The sequence below is a fragment of the Folsomia candida genome, unplaced genomic scaffold (assembly GCF_002217175.1).
Source record: "Folsomia candida strain VU population unplaced genomic scaffold, ASM221717v1 Fcan01_Sc010, whole genome shotgun sequence".
In the NCBI taxonomy this organism is placed as follows: Eukaryota; Metazoa; Arthropoda; class Collembola; order Entomobryomorpha; family Isotomidae; genus Folsomia; species Folsomia candida.
In genome coordinates, this window is record NW_019091202.1 from 2158867 (window position 1) to 2182149 (window position 23283).

General features: G+C 36.8%; 2 protein-coding genes across 3 annotated transcripts; both read right to left on the bottom strand.

The window, feature by feature from the left end:
- Positions 1–11199: 11199 nt before the first annotated feature.
- LOC118436753 (E3 ubiquitin-protein ligase SINAT5-like) lies at positions 11200–15545 on the bottom strand. Its single transcript, XM_035855341.1, has 9 exons — positions 15274–15545; positions 14413–14510; positions 14039–14217; positions 13734–13912; positions 13180–13267; positions 12543–12667; positions 12086–12346; positions 11608–11745; positions 11200–11449 (listed from the first exon to the last, which is right to left on the bottom strand). The coding sequence occupies exons 1-7, from the start codon at positions 15478–15480 to the stop codon at positions 12251–12253; spliced, it is 972 nt and encodes a 323-aa protein (XP_035711234.1). The 5' UTR covers positions 15481–15545; the 3' UTR covers positions 11200–11449; positions 11608–11745; positions 12086–12250.
- Positions 15546–18935: 3390 nt separating this feature from the next.
- On the bottom strand, positions 18936–22711 carry LOC110854603. 2 transcript variants are annotated; one of them, XR_004835688.1, is made up of 4 exons: positions 22183–22711; positions 21469–21701; positions 20622–20765; positions 18936–20062 (listed from the first exon to the last, which is right to left on the bottom strand). XR_004835688.1 is itself a non-coding variant. In XM_035855349.1 (4 exons), the coding sequence occupies exons 1-4, from the start codon at positions 22412–22414 to the stop codon at positions 19737–19739; spliced, it is 912 nt and encodes a 303-aa protein (XP_035711242.1). In that variant the 5' UTR covers positions 22415–22703; the 3' UTR covers positions 18936–19736. The 2 variants fall into 2 exon arrangements, 1 of the variants encoding a protein (XP_035711242.1); XM_035855349.1 differs by having other exon boundaries at positions 21492–21701; positions 22183–22703.
- Between the last annotated feature and the right edge of the window lie 572 nt (positions 22712–23283).

Genomic DNA, 23283 nt, shown 5'->3' on the forward strand with positions numbered 1-23283 from the left:
ACAAAATCCACCCGCTACCATAACTTTAAGCCCGAATTTTGGGACTGCTCTTGATGGTACATCCGATTTGTTTTCTGTCCTGTAACGAACATTTTGTTGGTTCAATTTTGGATATAGCTCAATAATAGATTCGTCAGTCCAAAGGATGTGACTGCGCAATTCTTCACCAAGTCTTTTTTCACTCAAATGGCCACTTTTCTGAAGGAGTTCTCCAAATTTCAGACGGTCATCGATATTTTTTTGTGACATGAGAGGTTTTTTGGTTAGTTTGTAAGCTGTGTGACCCCACCTCGTAGATTTCACAAATTTTTGCACGGTCACATAGTTAATTTGCTTCTTCTTCTCTTTATAGCGTTTTGAGTCATTTAACTCCCTTGCACAATTACGTAATGAACTACCGGTTTTCTTGTAAAGTCTGTTTTTAATCATTCTCTTTGTGGTAGGTGACACCTTTCTGGGTCGCCCGGGTCGCTTTTTGTCGTGGACAAAATTTTTGTTCTTCCATTTCCAAACAGTTCTGCGGCTGCAGCCCAATTTTTGCACAATTTCTGCAGGTTTAAACCCCTGCTGATGCAATGTTTGTATCTTAACTCTAAGATGCTCATGACTTACACGTTTAGTTGTTCCTCCCATGGTAAAAATTTGAAATAAATAACTTCACTGGTTCAAAAGTTCCAGCTGAATTTGTAACAACCGCGCTCCAAAAAATTCATGGGATCGGACTTTATTAACACCCTTTACATTGGAATACATTTGAAGCGAAACCGCATGTGAGTCACGTCACGACTGAAGTGGGCGGAGAGGAATGTATAAAAAATCGATAGTATTTCCACCGACCTTCAAAATTTTACTCGAAATTGTATTCATCTCACAGCCCAGGAACATAATGAAGAAAGGGATTATATAGCTCTACTTTCGAAATTTATACCTTTGAGGAATCTTGTACATAATTCTTACTCACAAGGGAACCTCAACTACTGTCCCATCTCGATTTCCTTCGGAGTAGCCTTAATCGACGGATAATTTAATGAAACAAAAACTTTGTCATAGAACATGCGGTGCAAAATCGCGTTTTCGCGAAATATTTAGCAATAGCTGCACCAAAACCTGCCATTTTCCCAATGCTTTTGACATAGCCACCAGCATTTCGAATGATGAAATGAACTGAAGAATATTTAAAAATTATTTATGGACCCGTCCGCGTAATTTCCGCCCGATCGCGAATATGCAAAAAGTGATGCAGACATTTGCCAATTTTTTGCAAATTGCGAAAATCGGTAAAATTTCGCAAAATTTGAATTCTTCGTTGCTTTAAATTCAACAAAATTATTGCATGAATGCATATTTTGCAAAAAATTTGCAAAAATTTGCAAAAATTGAAGTTCGCAATTTTTCATGAAAATTACATAAAATAACTAATGCTAGTCTATTTTTACGTATTATTCGAAATTATTTGCGATATTTATTTTTGCAAGTTGCAAAAAATTGCAATGTGTGGCGTGAATTTTTAGTTGTTTAACAAATTAGCTTTTCCTCCATTCGTACATACATATGTATGTAAATGATAAATTTCTAGTTTCTATAATGAAATACGATAATGAAAAATTGAAAAATTGCGAACTTCAATTTTTGCAAATTTTTGCAAATTTTTTGCAAAATATATATTCATGCAAAAATTTTGTTGAATTTAAACAAACGAAGAAATCAAATTTTGCGAAATTTTTCAGATTTTCGCAATTTGCAAAAAATTGGCAAAGGTCTGCATCACTTTTTGCATATTCGCGATCGGGCTGAAATTACGCGGACGGGTACATAAATAATTTTTCAATATACTATAAAGTTCATTTCATCATTCGAAATGCTGGTGGCTATGTCAAAAGCATTGGGAAAATGGCAGGTTTTGGTGCAGCTATTGCTAAATATTTCGCGAAAACGCGATTTTGCACCGCATGTTCTATGACAAAGTTTTTGTTTCATTAAATTATCTGTCGATTAAGGCTATTCCGAAGGAAATCAAGATGGGACAGTAGTTGAGGTTCCCTTGTCAGCGATAATCATATGTAAATATGTAAGTATTCTAAATTTACATAACCTGCATGCAAAATGCCAGTTTACAACGTTGAGTGACTACTCCGTGCCACGATGCCCGTATCTGTTAGTAGATATACATAAGTATGTCCATGATGATGAATTTCATTAGCACAAATGCTGAAAATGAGTTGATGTTTGCATGCCAACTACAAACAAGCTTTTAGCATGAAATTCCTCCTGTAAAAATAAGTGGTTATGTAAGGAAAACAATATGTTCTAGTGGATAGTTTTCGTAACGTGTGCAATACTAGGAAATGCTGTTTTCCCAAACGGCGTGGATAGAAATGCTCGTTAGCTAGAGCATGGATGGTTACGGAAAGTGACCCTTGCGCAAAAACATAACCATTATTTTCAAGTAAGAATAACTTATCCATATAACTTTCCAAGTTATATGGATAAGTTATTCTTACGTTACGTTAATTAATCCACTAAAATATATTGCCTTTCTTCCATAACCAGCCGCTTATTTTTACCCGAGGCATGCCGTGCCTTGGGTAACTTATGAGCTGGCATGCAAATTCCAATCCACTTGCGACGTTTGTGCTGATGAAATTTCCGATCATGGCTGTATGTAGGTACTGGTGTCGAGACTGAGAGAGACCACCCTGGGTTTTAGTAAAGCATTGGGTACAATAAAGTTAGGATGTTCAATTTACGCGTGGAAAACCTTATTTCAATAAGAACACAACTGTAGGTAGACGTTGTTCTAACGCTATGAAACACGTTGGATAACTGTAGTATGCACAAAAACATCAAATGAGCCAAGAATTATAATCTCCCCACCAAACTTATCATGCTGCTTCCATCCTGGATTTGCATCCTTATCGCGACATTCTTCGCGTTATCGTATTACTGTAATTGTACAGCTTGGAGAGGAATATTTGTCGATGCCGATCTCACTTTCAAATACATAAATTCTAATGACGAGGGAAAGTCCGTGGACATAGAATTCCCATATTTTCAGGTCATCAGGGAAGATAATTCATACACCCCGCTGCGATATTTCGAACTGCAACAATCAATACTTTCAACGAATGATGCCAACGCATACCGAAATCACGTTAGGGCGCATCGCTATCGTGATACGGAGAAATCTGCACGGCCTAGAATTGTCTTCATCGATATGAAGTCGTGCAACCACTTATTTCTGTTCACTGGTTTGCCATTTCGACAAGAAGTCATTTTTGGTTACTATCGCAGTCAGAATGATTTGTCTTGTCTCTCCACCCATGTTTTCTTTTTGGGTACTATGAAACTAGTTTTGTTCCAAGACGGTATCACCTTATCTTTACTTGTTCCATGTTTGACGTGTGATCCAATTACGTTTTCAAAAATTAGGACGTTGACGTTGCGAGGCATCCGTAAATCTTGGGACGCCCAGAATATAGGTCTCCATCAATATATCGTATTTTTGGATAAGCCAGTGCAAGGAAAGTGCGACCTCTTACAGGATGAACTTGCCATGTTAACAAATTTCAATTTTTGCACCGCGGCGACAATTGCGGAAAGGTATAATTTGACCTTATTGCGCGCGAAAAGTCGCGAAGTGGCTGATGTGATGCGGAATAATGATAATAGTTTCGGGCATTCAATTTTGGTAGATTTTGATTATATTCCCAGATACTTATTTACCTATTTTGAGCCTTATTTTCGATCAGTTAATTTTCTGACTATTACCAACCCACCGTCTGCTAGAAGTGGGATTGTCACATTTGTGCTCCCGTTTGAATTGGAAATTTGGTGGCACCTCTTGGTCAGTGTTATCTCAGTTGCGGGAATTTTAACGTTTTCAGCATGGGCGGGAGGAGGCCGTGATGATGGCATTCCCATGAAGACTGAGGGACTATGGCGTGAGGCAGGGTTCTATGCTGCTGCTATGGCGGAGAAGGTCATTACAGTAACGTTTATATTTCTCGGCCAGGTAGGAGATAGCTCTGGAAGGACATATCGTAAAGGAAAGGTGGCTATTATCGTATTCACCATATGGTTCTTCGGTAATCTCTTCCTTATGGTTAATTATTATCAGGGATCAATATATTCATGCATTGCCGTCCTATACCCGCCTCGTACTCCAGGTGGAGTGGAGGAACTTGTTGATTTTGATATTCCAATAGTGGATACTGGGACATATACTACCTTTAATGGTACAAAAGAAACGAATCTTCATGATGTCGTTCTTCCTAAATTAATACCCAGTGTTAGTCAGAATCCCAAACTCTATCAGCTCTTAACCAGGTTTAAGGCAAAGCTCTTGTCCATTAATGACATGTACGTACGTGAAATGTTGCATAAAATCGTAAACGAAAATTCAGCACGTACTTATCCTTTGCTGGTACTCTTCATGTTTAGAGATGATTTCGCATATTTTGTGAGGGCGAATAATTATTTGGGAAATCGCTACATTGTTCATAATCGTGGTGAGTCACCATTTCAAGTTGTACACTACAAGAGTGGACAAACAAATTTGTTCACCCCATACCTTGCCAGAGGATTGAGACGAATGCAAGAGTTCGGGTTGACGCACAGGTGGACCAATCTAAATCCAATACTCGCTATGCTGACTTTTAAAAAGAGATTGTTGGTACGTGGCAAATACTTCGAAGTTGTGCAAAAAGTGTTAGGGAATGCAAAGGAACGAGTTATATTCCACGAATCGAATCCAGTACCCCTCGACGTAATTCGACCGGCTTTCTACATTTGCGGAATTATTATCTCGCTTGGGATTGCTGGATTCGCGCTAGAAAATTTAAAAATTCTCGTGCAGTGGGAAAAAAATTTGGTGAACGCTGTGAGGCGAATCTATAACACTACAAGGGCTTGGGTGATACAGAATTTTCATAGCGTAAAAAGGGCGGGAAACAGGGCGAGGAAAACCCCAGGGTTCGGCTTAGGAAAACCGATAGCCATTTGTTTTACCTGGAGGGTTAGGATAGTCGGCAAAGTCGGAGATTGGGGGGCAAACTGAATCAATACTTCATGTCTTAAATAAGTTGCGAAAAAAATATTCAATAATTTCGCAAAAAAGTGGCTGCTTAATTCAATTTTTCTACATGCTATTATATAAACGCTTTAGATTTATTGATCTTAATGAAACAACAGTTTACATATGTACATAAGCGAGTGGCTTACAATGTTCAACTATTTAATACATAGACATGTTTGCTAATTACATATGTTTAAAAATTGATAATCCTATTTAATACAAGGTATAATATCTTGAACATGCACGATGCGTTTTTACTGGAGGCATTAAATTAACTTATGTACACCATTTATAATAAGTATATATATGCATACATAAGTAAATTGTTTATATAAACTTTCATAATTTTTGTAATCTCCAAAATTTTTGTTAAACAAGAATGCAATAAGTATGTAGATGAAATTGTGGATCATTCATACCGAACGCAATTAGGTATGTATGTTTAATGAGGACAAAATTTGCAACCCAACGTACTAGCCTCGAAAATCAAGACATAGAGGCAAAATCACCCAGAATAATCCTACGGTATATGGGACCACTCACCTACCGATTAACCGCATACCTGCGAAAGAAACTAAACTGCGAGTTTTGATACCTGACGGGGAAAAAGATGAAGCAAATATATAATTTGCTCATACAAGGAAAATCCGCCCCAAGATAAAGTAGGCATATATAAAATTAAATGCTCTTGCCCTTCACTTTATATAGGTGAAACAAGCCGCCCTCTTAACCAACGCATAAAAGAACATCTCAACGACATTAAGAAGAAGAACGTAAAATCAGCGGTGGCGCTACACATACTGGAGAATCACGAACACAGTATCAACCAGGACTCAGCAAGTCTAATTCTACCCGTCTGTACATTCGAAAAACACCTGACGCTATGAATCAGGACCAAGGCATGAACCTGAATCCTATCTGGTCCTCACTAATGTTACCCCTGATTAAGCGCCCCTGACGACGATACCGTTTTTGAATAAGAACAATAATTTGTGATAACTGTGAAGTGAAATCATTCTTGTTTTTCGATTTATAAAATTTTCCCTGAGTGCAGTATCGAAAGGTTGGAATAAATATATCTGCGGTATTAAAACAACCATGTCGTCCGATTACTCGAATACTAAATGTATGTTTAATTGGGTTAAAAATCCATCAATGGAGACGATTACAAATTTGATTGTTATTCAAGTTAAGAAACAATTGAATAAATCTATCGTATTTAATCAGAATAGTTACAGGTTTGAAAAATTAGTTTTAAATTAGTTGCCGGTTTGTTAGGATATCTTGACCTGATTTGATTGGTGACTTAAATTTACTATTCATTCTTCCCAATTTGATCAAGCTTAACCTCTAGAAACAAAAGTACTAATGAACCAAATCCAAATAAAATTGTCCACATTAAGAATTTTATCCACATTGAATTTTTCACCGGCAACGTTAACATGTTTAGTCTTTAAAAATCCCTAATTTCTAAAAACTCCATTCCAATATTCAACTAATCCACTGGCCATCAATCTCCTATGAATCTTAACCATTTTCTCCATTAACCTCGAGTCATATTAGAAATTTACATGCCTTGCCGGGTGAAAAACTTAAAGGATTTTATGCATAAATTTGGCTGGGTTTTATACAGAGAATTGGCTGTATTTTATGCAGAAAAATTCATGCTGAAACAATTTGTGCACAAAATAAGCAGAATTATGCATAATTATACAAAACCTTTCTGCAAAATATACCTATCAGAAGTTTTATGCACAATCGTTACTACTTCTTCCGCACAAACCATTGGTCCGGGCACTTGTGTCGAATTTTGTCAAATTCGACATCCGATTTTCACCCGGGTTATATCCCCCAAGTCGTGATACAACTGGTCACCCCTTTGAAATTCGTGCTCAATTGAATTGGTCCTTATCATGTTATTAATTTTCTACATCTCTCTATTTCCAGCGGGCGACTTCATGAAGTGCATTGCCCTAAGGGGTTTCTCATTCCAAGATGCATTGATTGATTGATATGCGAAGAATCAATAAATGTAGAAATTGAGGAGAGAAATAGATGATACCAAGACCCAAATTTTGACAAGATGCACAGAGCACCATCATGCAATTTTTGATTTTATCAACACGTCCAAAATGAAATACAACATAGAAGTGAAGGAGAAACAAACAAACAAATTTGACCGACTCCAGAAAAACCAAAAACTTACACCAAAAAACAACTCCCACCCACCTCCTCCTACACATTTTAGAAAAAGCAGCATCGTAAACCTGTCAAAATAAACTCTGACTAAGGACGAAGCCGAAATTTTGGAGCTCGGCCTGAACTACATATGCCGTTCCCCTCCGTAACCAATCTGAACTCATTGTGGAATCTGGGATCTCTCTAGAATGTTGTTTAAATGAACTTGAATTGTCCGAAGAACTCTATACGAAGCGGACTCTCAAGAATACTATCTTCATACAAGAATCGACCCGACAACAATATTAAGTCATACCAATGGATCCCTCCACAAAATCAGATCAATTCAACAAGACAAGAATATTATTATTTGTCCGGCAGACAAGGGCAATGCAACCGTTATAATGAACAAAGATGATTAGAACAACAAAATCATGGATATGCTGACTGACCCATCGTATGAAATGATTCGAGAAAATCCCACCACGCAACTAGAAAAAGAAATTCAAGTCAAACTGAAATCCCTGTACAAAACCAAAAGAATATCCAAAAGCATTTACAATTCCACATTCCCAAGAAACTCAAAAGCCCCGATATTTTATGGCCTACCTAAAATTCATAAATCCGGCACACCTCTACGACCAATATGTGACTTCCGAAACTCCCCTTCTTGTAAGATTGCTTCCCATCTCAGCAAAATCTTAAAATCTCTGGTCCGCAACCCTTTTACACTAAAGAACTCTTATCAATTTTCCCAACAAATCAAAAACTACAAACTCCAACATCATCAAAAAGTTTGTCCCTGTTTCCTTTGATGTCACGTCATTATTTACCAAAGTTCCCATTCAAGAAACTATGACATACATTGAAAAACTATTGCGAGAAACATCAAATTGGAAATCTCATACAAGTCTAACAGCAAAAGACATCTTAGACTTACTACAACTTTGCATCAAATCTAACTACTTTCAATACAAGGACATGTATTTCCAACAAACAAGCGGAACACCTATGGGTTCTCCAATCAGTCCCGTTTTCGCCGAACTGTATATGCAGTACTTTGAATCTGAAGTTGTACAAGACCACCCAAAAATTGACCTTTACCGACGTTTCGTGGATGATTCTTTCTGCATTATGAACGATGACGCAACGCTAGATGTACAAAAAGAATTCAATCAATTCAACAAACATATCCAATTTACTTATGAAGAAGAAGAAAATGGACAAATATCTTTTTAGACGTGACTCTAATTAGAGACGAAGAAAATCAACTCAGGAGAAAGGTGCTTAGGAAAGCTACTCACACAGGACGTTACTTAAATTATTCATCGTACCATCATCCATCGCACAAGATCTCCGTGATTAATGCATTACTATATCGTGCTTTTATAATTTCTGACCCCGAATATCTTGAGGAAGAAATTCAGCATGTCAGAACCAACCTCTTCAGCAACAACTTCCCAAACACCCTCCTACAATCTCGGATACAACGGATGCGATCCAGAAGGAGAGACGAAAATGAGCAAAATGATAAACCACGCATGATTCTCCCATATATGGGTCCTAATGACTAATTTTCTCAGAAGAAAATTAAACTGCGACTTTGGCTACATTCCTGGTAGAAAAATAGGGAACAAAATCTGCACGCATAAACAAAAAGAGCCACCTCCTAAAATTGGAATATATCAAATTTCATGCGACTGCAGTTCATCATACATTGGAGAGGCATCCCGTCCCATGGAGGAAAGGATGAAAGAACACGACCGAGATTTAACAAAGAAAAATATTAAATCCGCGATTGCAACACACATAATTGAGAATCCTGATCACAGGATTCAAACAGAATCAGCAACTCTCATTCATCGGGAGGAACGATATTTCCACCGGAAATTCAAGGAGGGATTGCTGAGCAGAAATACTAGAAATAAAATTAATCGAGATCTAGGTATGGAAATAAACCCCATTTGGACATCACTACTCCTGCCCTTAGCACCAACGCTTATACGCCAAACTACAATCCCGGTTACCCAGCGACCCCAATGATGTCAACAACTTTTCATCTCATCCGATTTTGAAAATATTATCTTTCATAAAATTATTCCGATAATTTCTCCTGTACAATTTTACACATGAAGAAGGGGGCAGTTGAACCCTGAAAGCTCGTTTCAACCATTTCAAAAATCAAACCATTTCAAAAATGTCATCCATCCGATCTGTTAATTCTACCCTAAATAAATGTAGAATTTAGTTTGTTAAGTATTCCATATTTCTTCCCTCACGTCCGGTAATGTTTTGAGGTTAACAAATCCAAGACATTTCGATGGAGAACTGAAAACTATAAACCCAGCGTTTACAAGTCCCCGACATGTCGAAATTTTACTGGAGGTTGTGGAGCAATGAGACTTCCGGTTGTTAAGGTTTCTTAAAGAGACAAAAGAACTAAGCTGATCAATCCCATCGTTATATTTATACTGTTAAAGTTTCTGATCGGTTGACGCATAAACATGGAAATTTGAAAGAACGCCTGAAACAGGAGAATTTTCCAGGTGAAGGTGCCATCCTTGCGTCCGCAAGCAATCCAGGAAGCTAACACCATTATGGATAAAGATACCCAAACCTAAAGTTGATTTTTGGGACGTTCTCCTTACAGTACGATAAACAAGTTTGACCATCCATGTATTCCACAATGTGCATCGCAGCTCGTAGCAGGCCAGGCTCGTTAAGAGCAGCGTATTTTATTTCGCAATTTTATAACCAGATTAACACCACCCCAACAATTTTCTAGGGTAAGGTGGACGTGCAATATCAATAGCTACAGAAAATTCGAAGAATCATTTGAATCATCACTTGTTCACTTGAAAACAGGACTTTGTCCAAATATTGCTCCCCTTGCGGTGGTCATACTTCCGAGGGATGCAGATGCAATTGCTATTATGCTGAGTATCCGTGATATCATTGCTCCATATAGAGCATTGATAGCACAAACATATGTATATGTATATATATGTTTGTGTAACTGCTACTGTATCCCGTACAGTTTCTACCAAAATTATGTACCTATTTTGAATTATTATTTATAATGTTGAATTTGCTTGATAATTATCCTTCGTTCAACATTTACTTGATTAATTCTCATCGATTTATTCAAACCTGTAATTTGAATTTATATATTTTAACAATTCTCATACGGATCATAAGTATCTTTCAAGGGAGAAAAAGTATATAAATACCTACCTAGTTAAGAAAGGGGACATTAATAATTTGATATAGTAACTTAACTCTGGTATTTAAATTTAAAATAAATTATTCAATTTTATCTACGACTCTCTAAATAATGACATATCTAGTTACTTATTAGCTCGCCCTGCGTAGCACGAGAGCTATTGAATTCCTCCTGTCCCTCTGTCTGTCCGTCCGTCTGTCCGTCTGGTTGTTAACGAATTTTTTGCATCCATTGATGCTAATTATAAAGCCCCTTGACCATTATTGGATACGTTAGGCGCACCATTGGTACTAAACAAACCGAATCAAATTTTTTAACAAGTTAATAGGACCATTGATATCTAACAATCGGGAACACAAAATGATGCGAAATAATTGGGGGAAGGGATGCAAAACGCACCAATAGTGCAGAATATCCGGGAGAAATGATCATACAATTTTGACGTAAATTTTTCAAAATTATCGTTGATCGTTGGTAGGTAATTCTGCACCAGTGATGCACAATTTTTGGACTCTTCTCGATGCATAATAATTACTGATCTATTTTGTTTAATTTTTCTGCACCATTGGTGCAACATTGCATAAAAATTATTGATCCACTTTGTTGGATTTTTCTGCACCATTGGTGCATAATTGCAAAAAATTATGTAACTATTTTGTTGCATTTTTCTGCACCTTTGGGGCAAGTTATAACCAAATCATTATTACAGGGTGAGCTACTTCTAACGTTACTACGGTTTATTTAATAATCATCACGGCTTTATAAACTTGGTAAAGTCGTCGAGTTAAAATAAATTTTTAAAGTATGCCGTATGAAAAACTTAAGGGCATCGCATTGGTATCGGCACCCCTTTTCATTCCAACCTGACGAAGAAGTAGAGCTGGGAACATTGCACAGTTGTGCTGCATCTGCGCCTTGTCGAATTTGGAGTGATGGTGATACGTCAAAACGGGGATGGTATAACATATTTGAGTCTAAATGATTAAAAATATATAAATTTTACAAATAAGTCAAGTTAAATCTTTGACAGATTCAACCCGAATTCAGAGAAGGAACAGTAGATTTCAGGAATAATTAATCCCATAAAATCCCTCACGTACTCACACATTGGAAATAAGTTTATGTAACAAACCTCTCGCTCCACGTTATTCAATGCAGTTCGCTGTTTTTCAATATTGAAATCAATAAGTTTCCGAGCAGGAGGGTATGGATCCGTTACAGCAACTTTTAAGTTATACCGGAAAAAACTAGGGCTACACTTGGCTATGTCCTGTAAAATTGTGGCATAATTACTTTAATCAATTTACCTTAGCGCGCCGTTTTACGCACGATATAAAGCATTCGTAATTTTATTTCAGGTAACACAAATATGATCACTTGGCCACCAATTAGTTGCATGATTTCCAATAGTACGAAAACTTCCCACCACATATCAAAACGTAAGCCTTTCGAAAAGTTTCCTTTTAAGTTCGAATGCATGAGATGGTAGGCCATTTTAAAAGCATTTTCACTTTTCAAGATTTCAAGACCAAATAATTGATGTAACGTAAATATTCCTCAGAGGAACGTGTTACATTTAAAGTATTTTCACTTTTTCTTATGTAGCAAACCTGATATATTTGTTTTCGTTCGTCAGGCCCTTGAAAATCATACAATTTTGTACTTCTGCTACAATCTTCACTCCAAATTTCGTCTGTGGTGTACAGCAAATGTTCAGGAATTACCCTCGGCCATACAGAAAACGTGTCCTCCGTCATAGCACCAGCTGAAACTCCCTACGGGATCACAATAGTAACACAAACAGTTTCGTGGGTACTCAACAAAAATATTCGGTGGCTTGCTCGATACCGCTTTGGAGCACTGGTCTCAATCTACAAAATTAAGGGGCATAGTTAATGTAACTAGTTCCAAGTTCTGGGCCTAGTATTCAAGACGGATTTTTCACAGGTTCCTTGCCCTGCATTAAACTACTATTTCACTGAAATTCCATAAATTGTTCTATAGGGTATTACCTGAAAAATCAGTCCTGACTACTAGGCTTTAATTTTAACACAAATATAATCTAACCCAAACAATAAACATTTCTCCGCTTGTTGACTCGTTTTTTATTGTTAACTGAGCAGTATATTGATAATCCTTGGAACCCATGGGACGGAACCAAATGCAATCTTCCACAAGTATTGAGCTATAGCCTAACAATAATCGATGATCAGTTTAAGAGCAGTTTGATATTTTAAACTCTGAATTAATTGAACTGAATTAATTGTATTTAAAACATACATTCTAAACAATTTTGAAAGAAATCGTCATCCGCGCAAGTAGGGTAGTGCTCCATTCTTGGGAAATGATTACGAAGACGTTTTGTCACTAATGAGAAATAAATCAAAAACTCGTGTACGAAACACGCTTGACGTTGTCATTCAAAAAATTCAATAATTGCATGTAAATAATTATGTGATCAGATAAAAATGATAATTTTTCAAATTCCGACGTCACCCGTGCTTCATGGACAAGTTTTTGACTTATTTCCCCTTGATGACAAACCGTCTCATAAATCGTTACCCAAAAATAGAGCACTTGCACCCCCGTTGGGTGACGATTGGCCTCCGAAATATTTAGAATGTACTTAAAAGCAGGGGTGGTAGATACATACATATGTGAATTTGTGTATATCTACATAAATTGCAATCATTTGGTACCTTACCTGCTGCGCCATTTGTTCTTACTGGCTTTGCGTAAACAATTGGATGAACCTTAGTACTTGTTGTTTCACATTTTGCGACATTCTGTTTCTGCATAGAAATGTTTGATCACGTTGGTTAATTATGTATATAAAGACTACTGGTGATTTAACAAATTAAAAAAATACATAATGGTATGCGTTCTTCTTAGGTAAAAACCGTTTAAAATCCCCCTAGGGAAGGAACTGCGGCAATTTGTAAAGTATCTGCTTTATGTGATACGTAAAACTTTGCTAACTTTGTTGTGCTAATGGCAGTCTCGCCCTCAACAAATTTCTGTTGTTATTAAGTCCTTTCCAGAAACCTGCGAACTTATTATGGATCCTCAAATTACTATTAAAATTAAGCCTAACAAGGCCATCAGCTGATGAACCATACAAGTTAGAACTTATTGCCCCGCGTCACCGTATCTAAATTAAACTTAGGAAATACAAATATTTGAATGGCTTTTGAAATCAGTACTGATTTACCTTACCAGAGTAAGCTACAAGTGTAGTGAAAATAGCAATTTAGTTACCTTCGCTTCAGTTTTATTTTCGTTTCCCAGCTTGATTTGGAACCAATGTTTATTAGCCTCTGCTTCATCGCCAAGAACGGTCATCCAGAAGGTTGCGAGGTCTGTGTCGATGTGACAATGAAGCAAGAATGCCTGACCATTTTTCTTGACAAGCTTAACGATCTGCTCTCTCTCCAAATCTGTAAGAAGTTAGATGGGATTGCATATCCCCTCATGAATACAGCGCGTTATCATGACAAATTTGCATTGCTTGCAATGCTAAAAAATAAAGGTCGCTATCTTGCAAGATATCTATTTTGAAATACCTCGAAATTGGTCTCCACCAAAAACCGGGAGAACTATCCCAGTTCTGTCGCAGAACTGTCCCAGATTTATTTCATCCAAATCAATTTGATGATTGGTATGCAAGTGATTGAAGAAATCTCCAAAAGGGATTGGCACCCTGTCGCATGGAGGCCACTTTGGATCTTCACATATAACATCCCTTAAAATAATTACAGAACTCGGTTTATAAATTTATCAATGCATGTCCAAGTTATTTAAAGTAACGTAAGTAAGTCTCCAAACAAGATTAGCTCATGGAATTACTGGCTTTGGTAAAGTAGAAATAAGCAATTACTAGTTAATTACATACATACATACTTAAGTAATTAAGCAACACTTAAAAAACAAGCATTACCTGTAGTAGCACTTAGCCTGATGGCTGACCATTTCAGCCCTCGATATTTTTGTTACGCATCCAGCTATGGAGTAAGGACAGGAAGGCTTAAGGTCTAACTATAAAAAGGGAAAACATAATTACAACCTTAACAAGTCGTCGCGTAATTAATAGATTCCAAATTATTTAAAAAAATCCTGTTGTTCACAAAATTCGGAATAAGTAACAGTAACTTAACGAATCCGATGTCTCGTTAGAACTTATGGGCTCACCTAAAATGCTATTCAAAATTTCAGATCTCGATCGTGTAAAAACGAATAGGGAAATTGCAATTGTCTCTAAATTCAACAAATTAAAAAACTGGGGTCAAAATTCGACGCAATAGTCATATTTTAGCCTATAGTAATTTTTTAAAATTATTTCCAGTAATATGTGGCAAAATGTAGGCGATTTTGAGACAAGAGTAAAAAAAATGCAAAAATTCACATTTTGGCTGGTATCCCGAAAATTGGCTACACTTTTAATAATCCGGTAAAGTCACGCAGGTAATGATTTTTCGGTAATAAATTTGGTAATAATATTTTACCAAGTAGTAAAAATTCGTTACCATGATGGTAAAACTTTATTACCAGAGCATTACCACACGGGACAACTTATCATTACCATTTTGGTAGAGTCATACACTTGTGATTTTCGGTAATGTTTATTACCAGATTATTTACAGTGTAAGCGCACTCCAATTATTATTGCTGATTATTTACCCACCTACATTGAGCAAATTTCAAGCTATGATACATCAAAATCGTACAAGTGCGAAAATTCTGCTATTTCATTGTGTGTGTCTATAGTAATAAGTTCATGACTTTGATTTAATTTACTAACTTGTCGTGAAAGTCGCTCCGCCAAGATAGAAATTTGCAATTTAGTTTTACACAAACCACAAGCTGTCATCCTCCCGGCACAAGTCCCGCAAACGATGTGCCCATTGTCGCACTGATGGATGGGCGAGACTGGCGTGTCAAGGCAAATGGTGCACTCGAGGGCGTCTTCTAAATTTGGGGGAGGGGCTGTTGGTCTGTACCCTGCCATTTCACGAAATTCGATAAAATTTCAATATATTTATATTCGGAAAATATGTACATGTAAATTCACAATCCGCGTAAAGCGAGCATCTGAGATGGCGATCGACTGCCACACCCTGTTGAATAGGTTGCAGTGTATATATTCATAACATAATCTGGGAAGGATTTATCACATTTGGTTTTGTGCTGGCTTGCCACCAGTCATTCATCAAATTGAAGTTATCTTAATTCTCCTCCACTAAAATGTTTTACATCTGCTGAATCCGTGCAACGCACATATGTTGCAAAATATATGTTGCAAAATATGCGTCCGTGCTCATTGTGATAATATCGTTCATTTTATCCCAAAGATTTAAGCCAGGAGATAATGACAAGAATGAAAATATTCCCCAAATGTTAGGTATGGTTCTGCCCGATGTGTTTATTGTATTATACACTCTCAATAATTTAGAAGCAAAATTATTACCAATTTTATTATCACCCTACGGTAGAGTTGCATATTACCTACACGAGGAGACAATTTTGGTGGCAATTTTGCTGAGAGTGTACATATATTACAGTTGGGCATACAGGCATCAGTCACTTTTGCATCTGCGCTTTTAGAAAACTGAGATTAACTCATCGATGGACTAAGAACATAAAGGGTGTTAATAAAGTCCGATCCCATGAATTTTTTGGAGCGCGGTTGTTACAAATTCAGCTGGAACTTTTGAACCAGTGAAGTTATTTATTTCAAATTTTTACCATGGGAGGAACAACTAAACGTGTAAGTCATGAGCATCTTAGAGTTAAGATACAAACATTGCATCAGCAGGGGTTTAAACCTGCAGAAATTGTGCAAAAATTGGGCTGCAGCCGCAGAACTGTTTGGAAATGGAAGAACAAAAATTTTGTCCACGACAAAAAGCGACCCGGGCGACCCAGAAAGGTGTCACCTACCACAAAGAGAATGATTAAAAACAGACTTTACAAGAAAACCGGTAGTTCATTACGTAATTGTGCAAGGGAGTTAAATGACTCAAAACGCTATAAAGAGAAGAAGAAGCAAATTAACTATGTGACCGTGCAAAAATTTGTGAAATCTACGAGGTGGGGTCACACAGCTTACAAACTAACCAAAAAACCTCTCATGTCACAAAAAAATATCGATGACCGTCTGAAATTTGGAGAACTCCTTCAGAAAAGTGGCCATTTGAGTGAAAAAAGACTTGGTGAAGAATTGCGCAGTCACATCCTTTGGACTGACGAATCTATTATTGAGCTATATCCAAAATTGAACCAACAAAATGTTCGTTACAGGACAGAAAACAAATCGGATGTACCATCAAGAGCAGTCCCAAAATTCGGGCTTAAAGTTATGGTAGCGGGTGGATTTTGTGCACGTGGCGTGACTCCTCTACATATCATACCAAAAGGCCAAACAGTCAATGCAAAGTATTATATGGAAAAAATATTACCTATCTATTTCGATAGCATGGGGAACAAGGAAATATTTCCGAATGAAAGAAAAATAGTTTTCATGCAGGATGGTGCTACAGCCCATACAGCAAAAGCGAGTTTGAGTCTCATCAAGACGCAAGTTTCAACGGTCTGGAGCAAGGGGGTGTGGCCCGGAAACAGCCCAGATTTGAATCCCCTGGAGAACCTGTGGTCCATACTTAAGGAAAATGTATACAAAGAACCACAACCCCGGACGAGGGAAGAGCTAGTAAAAAAAAGTTCAAGATGTATGGAATTCGATTCCCACAGACACATTGGAAAAATTAGCACAGAGCCTTAAACAAAGAGTTGAGGGCATGGTTAAAGTAAATGGTAACAAGACCAAATACTAAGGTAAATATGTCGAACATTTTTTGTAAGTATCACGGGTAGTTTTTTTTATACTAGCCTTCACTTTTTTATAGGAAAAATGGGATCGGACTTTATTAACACCCTTTATAAGGTACATACATGCGTACAGATGTTAGTATATGACTGACCGACATGGTAGGAAATTACAAACACCACTGTATGATAATGTTGAGGTAAGAGTAAGAATTATTCATTTCAACAACGATATCCAAACTAGTTTTAGAATTTGGAATCAAGTATTTTAAGATGTTACTATGGTCAGTGTCTCGCGATTAAACCAAATTTTTTGGCGGGGAAATTACCTTGGGGGGCATTATGCCTAATTATGAGCCTACAACATGGTGTACATAGTGTGCATAGGGACAAAGATTTCTCTGTCCCTATGCGGACGGGTGAATGGAATTGCACCAAATTTTTTTCTTTGTTAGTATCTCCACCCCTTTTAGGCGTTTCTTTGAAATTCCAATTTTGAAATAAATTCAGAAAAAAAAATCGGAATTTCGAAAAAACCAAAAAAAAAAATTCTTTTATTTAAAAGTACTAGGTTAGGTTAGGTTTCTGTATCCGTCTGTATATCTACATATATACTGACCTATTCACTACATACATAAACTCACAGTATTTCCTGCTTAAATGCAAATATGCACGAAGGATGACGTATACCATTTTCACAAAGCAATTGCGGAGCAGGGAAGCAGAGCTGAGTCTGATATCCATTTTTTCGGATTATCCCCGGCCCGATTTGATCCGTTTGGATTTAATCAGATATTTTTTTAATCCAAAAAACGGATAGGATCGGATATTTGTTTAATCCGAAAAACGGATCGTATAGGTAGTTTTGAAAAATCCGCAAAAGTGATCGGATCGGGTTTCTGAAATCGTTGATCCGACCCAACTTTGTGTCTTGTCAGAGAAAAGTGGACAAGTCTCTCGTCTCTCTCGTTCTCGCCGTCGTATCAGCCTAATTATAGATCCTTGCATGTCCCCACATACTCGGATCGTTCCGCGTAGTAGTAAATTAAAACCAATCTGGGGGAAAATCGAACCAATTTAATTCGATGCCAATGTTTTATATTTCTGCTTCTCCTTCCACGCAGGTATGAAGTTTCACAAAAATTGAGAATTCTGATAAACTACGGCACTGTCCGTCTTAAATAATGCTGACGGGGCACTTTGAGATTGGCAGTGGCGTAGTTTCTCAGAATTTTCAATTTCTGTAAAAGTTTAAACTTTCGTGGAAAGAGGCTTATCTTACTTAAGTAGTAGCTTTTACCAAGAATGCGGTTTTTAGTACTTATCAAGTCAGTTTATCTTTGTCAAAAAATTCATATTTATTCTTGCCCGATTTAATCTCAACCCGCCCCATCTCACACTTTTTTCGGCGTCATGTTCAGTCATTTCAAACTGGAAGCGTGACGTAGGGCGGATTGAGATTGAAACGGGGCAGAAGGTAAGCATGGGTTTATTGGTAAAGATAAACTCACTTGATTTTAATTAGTGGATGTGAGCAATCAAATTTATTTACATATACGGATAAGTATAAAAGATAAGTATGAATATATATGTATATGAATATGGACAAGCCATAACAATTAAGTAGACTAAATCAAATTGGCATAAAATATATTTTATTGATCCTCTGCTTTATATTGAACATTAACTTCTTGCACATTCCGTCCAATCTTATTTTTCTTCTTTATTACAAACTTGGTAACAAATGAGCCTCCCACTGCTGACAAAATAGCGATGCACACCCCCACGTAAATTTGTACCCATGCCGCAATGTTACTCAGGGGTGGAGATTGTTTGCAAATATCTACATCTTCTTCACCGTGTTCCGGAACTGATTTAATGGGGGCATTCATTACGAGTTCATTCATTCATTCCGATGACCACATACATAATTGAAAACAATACTACACTGTAAATAATTTGGAGATAAATCGCCACCCGCGGGGAAATTGCCCAGTTACAATCATTACCCAATTTTTGGGTAATGATTATCCACGAAGAGGTTTTGCCACCGAGGGAAATATTTAATCCTGTAGCACACACGTTTTACGCCGTTATTAAAAAATTATACAAAAATTTCATATTTAGATAAAAATGCTCATTTTTTGTAAATAACGACGTCGTCTCTGTTTGGTACACGATATTTTTTTACAGACATATTTTCCCTTTGTGATAAAACTTCTCCGAAATTATTACACAAAAGGAGGGCACTCTCCACGGGTGTCAATTTAATATCAAATTATTTAAAGTGTAGTTATTGAAGATTCCCAAACGAATTTTAGAACCGTACATACATAAAGCACGTGATCGATTTTCTGGGAATTATGACCCCTACCCCCCTGGAGTGACCTATACGCCCCATGTTATAATTTACATGGGAAGGATAAGATTCCTTGACCCCTACCCGAATCGATCACATGTTGTTTTACAGACCCCAATTTGTTTACAAACTTGCGAATTTTTTGCAAACTTGTAACGAATACCCTGAATGTCAGTCTCCCGGCAAAATTGGAGAGATTTTGGGAAGATCGGTATCGTCGAGCTGGTCATTTTCTCTTCGTAATATTCCAACGATTTCCCGCTCGTCTGATACGAATATTCCCCACTTTTCTCAGCACAATGGGGCGATGAGTATAAAATCACGCATGTGCCGTATGTTCGTATAACGGCGAAAACGGACTCAATTTCGACACATCCCGCGGATAAATTCACGTGGATGGGGTATCCTATATTAACAAAAAAATAATTTAAAAAAATATATTTCTTCATTCAAAACTCATAAAATTAAAAAGTTGTTCAATTAAGTATCTAACATTATAAAATACTCTCCATTCGCACACAGTTGAACTTTTACAGAAATTGAGAATTCTGAGAAGCTACGCCAATGCCAGTTTAAAACTTCCCTGTCAGCATTATTTGAGGGAATGTGAGACCGACAGTGCCGTAGTTTCTCAGAATTCTCAATTTCTGTAAAAGATCAAACTGTGTGCGAATGGAGTGTAAGTATTTATTCAATATTCATTCCTCATTCATTTGAACTTAAATTCCCCTTATTACATGGATTTCTCAATGTACCCCATGCATTAAGCATATTGTGAAAAATGAATAATTAATAAAAGAAGGCATCCATTCTTCATGAATATGAAATGAATTTCCTCAATTCAGTGAAAAAAAAAATATAAAAAATTATTCACTCATTATTCACCAATTTATGAAATAATGAATGAATAATTTATTCATTATCTATGGGATAAGGGGCCGTTCATAAATTATGTAACGCCTTACCATAGTACCCGAACTCGTGATACAATGAAACCATGCCTGGACCCGGATTCGCTTCCATGACGGGATTAATTTCCGCAATTGTCTTATTACAGAAAGCTCCACAAAGTGAAATAGACTTAGCCGAGAACAACGGGATCTCCAATTCTAAATCGGGCGTCCATATATTACGTCATCAAAACGACCAGCGGATAGTTTTAAGTCGCCTATCTTACTCGTGTTAAGCCTGACATGAGCATAACTGTTCAAAAACTTCGTCTTCATTCAAAATTCTGTAATTCCTAATAATCTCAAATTGAAGATTTTCATTCACATTCAATCGTTTTTTCATTCAAATTCATTTCACCTCACTTCACCAGACTTCTTTCCTTACTTCGCCCCATGTATTAAGCATAGGGTAAATAATGAACGGAGTGAAACGTCCTTTTAATTCATCTGAAATGACAAAATCTATCAGTTATTTTAATCCAATTGACAGGCTATTCATTTTCACGCGCTATCATTCATTATCAAGTCAAATGAATGCAAGTACACAGAAATAGACATGAGTAGAATAGGGGAAGGGTAGCTAGGTCATACCTGTTCGCCTTCGTTCATTTGGCTGATTTTGATTTGAATGAAAACAAGTGAAGTATCCCGTCATTTCAGATGAATGAAGGATTTTTTTCATTCTTTTGATTTTCACCCAGTGCTTAATAAATATGTACAAGAGGCGAGGTAAGAAATGCAGTCCGATGAAGTGAAATGAATTTGAGCCAAAATCAATGAATATGAATGAAAATCTTGAGTCAGAAATCGACTTATAAATGAAGATTATATGTTTGATATGGAAATGGACGTTTATTCTAACGTAATATATGGACACCTCCTAACCCAAATTGTGTAGAGTACGATTTCCTCGATATTCTGGTCGAATTTGGTCGTATTTCCCACCACAATCTGCCTCGTTGTGTAACTCAATGCAGTATGATTCATTTCCGGACATTTTTATATAGCTGGATTTATACCGATCGCCCAGTTTGGGGCGGGGGCGTGGAATTAAGTAACAGGTACCGCCCTGTATCAGTAGATCCGTTTTGTTTTCTACGTATTGAAATAAAAAATAATAATATATGTATTTACACTCTTAAAAATAATGTTACCATTTCGAAAAATAAATACTCTCCGAATTTTAGCCTAATTTTAAAAAAATAAACAACGCTTTCCGTGATCAGCTTAAAATTAGTTAATTCAGAGTAAACTTTGCTCTTTGTCAAGTTAACTTTACCCTGGATGTAGTACACACTGTAAATAATCTTGTAATAAGCATTACCGAAAAGCAAAAGTATACAACTCTACCAAAGTAGCAATGATCGGTGGTACCGTGTGGTAATAGCTTGGTAATAAAGTTTTACCATCATGTTAACGAATTTTTACTACCTGGTAAAATATTATTACTACGTTTACCTATTACCGATAAATCATTACCTGCATGACTTTGTCGGATTTTTAAGAGTGTACCATGCGGTAGAGTTGTGTAGCGTCTGCGCCGGTAATAAATATATCACAAAATTAAGTGAAATACCTTGCCGGTCATCGCACACGGTCACTTTGACACTCGCGTCCTCTCCCAAAGTTGTCGGCTTACATTTAAAACCGGGTGCGGTTGATGGAACCCGATCAAAATAGTCCTCGATGAACTCATCTTGGTCTGAACAACGACATGTTACCAAGAAGCACGTGGTGATCAGCAAACTAACAATAATCCAGGTTAAGCTGAATGAAAATCGGGGAAGTTTCACACTGGAATGTGTCATTCTAGTTTTAATCTAATTCAAAATTTTAACAAGGTGTACACTCTCAAAAATAATGTTATCCTTTTGAAAATTAATCGCACTCTGAATTCTTAAGTGAATTATAAGTAAATTATACCATGTAAATCCCGAGCAAACTTTACTCTTTATTAAGTAAAGGTTACTCTAGATAGTTTACTTAATTTAGAATTAAGATTGGATTAATTTTGAATTAAGAGGACCACTGTATTAAAAGTGTGCACAAAGAGAGGAGCTAATTTGTAGAATGGCATAAGTCGCAACTCTGTTGAAAGTAATTTAACCGAACACATACATACTGGCCAACATATGCTTTGCAAATTTGTGTAGTTAATTTATTAATATGCCAAGTTCAAAGATATGTGTGTATGCGAGCACGTTTGTTTTTGGTGATCAAGTATACATAAATATGCAGAGTTTACGCGTTTATGTGAAGCATTTGCGTATGTACATAAATATGTACATAGATACGTACGTATATATCCATTATTTTTCATTGCAACACAAATCATGAACGATGAACGTGAATATAGTGGAATTATTTATGAGTGTCACCTCATTTCCATATTTTGACGCATTCGCGACAGGCACAGAGTTTATTCAAAGTAGAAAGCTCGTATGGCCGCCAATGGGCATGGTGATATTTATGCAAATGAGATGACAAGCCTCAGGAAGAGTACGTATGTATCTGGCAAAAAAAATCTAATACAAATGTGTATCTGTATTTAACATGCAAACTGTAACCTTTAACCCTTTTCGATTCACATGGTCAGATATTCATTCATTCTTTTCGTTCATCACATTTTCTACATATATGTATGTACAACTTGAAGCGAACGAGACGGATTAAGAAA

What these genes read in the sequence shown, in the direction of transcription:
- LOC118436753 (XM_035855341.1), bottom strand. Translation starts at nt 15,480, where the DNA reads ATGGCAGGGTACAGACCAACAGCCCCTCCCCCAAATTTAGAAGACGCC. An exon ending in TGGTGGAGACCAATTTCGAG is followed by an intron (nt 13,913 to 14,038) that starts GTATTTCAAAAT and finishes AACTTCTTACAG; the next exon opens with ATTTGGAGAGAGAGCAGATC. An exon ending in AAGAACAAATGGCGCAGCAG is followed by an intron (nt 12,668 to 13,179) that starts GTAAGGTACCAA and finishes GATTATTGTTAG; the next exon opens with GCTATAGCTCAATACTTGTG.
- LOC110854603 (XM_035855349.1), bottom strand. Translation starts at nt 22,414, where the DNA reads ATGACACATTCCAGTGTGAAACTTCCCCGATTTTCATTCAGCTTAACC. An exon ending in CGTGTGCGATGACCGGCAAG is followed by an intron (nt 21,702 to 22,182) that starts GTATTTCACTTA and finishes TTCAATACGTAG; the next exon opens with AAAACAAAACGGATCTACTG. An exon ending in TCGTACTCTACACAATTTGG is followed by an intron (nt 20,766 to 21,491) that starts GTTAGGAGGTGT and finishes CGCCCGATTTAG; the next exon opens with AATTGGAGATCCCGTTGTTC.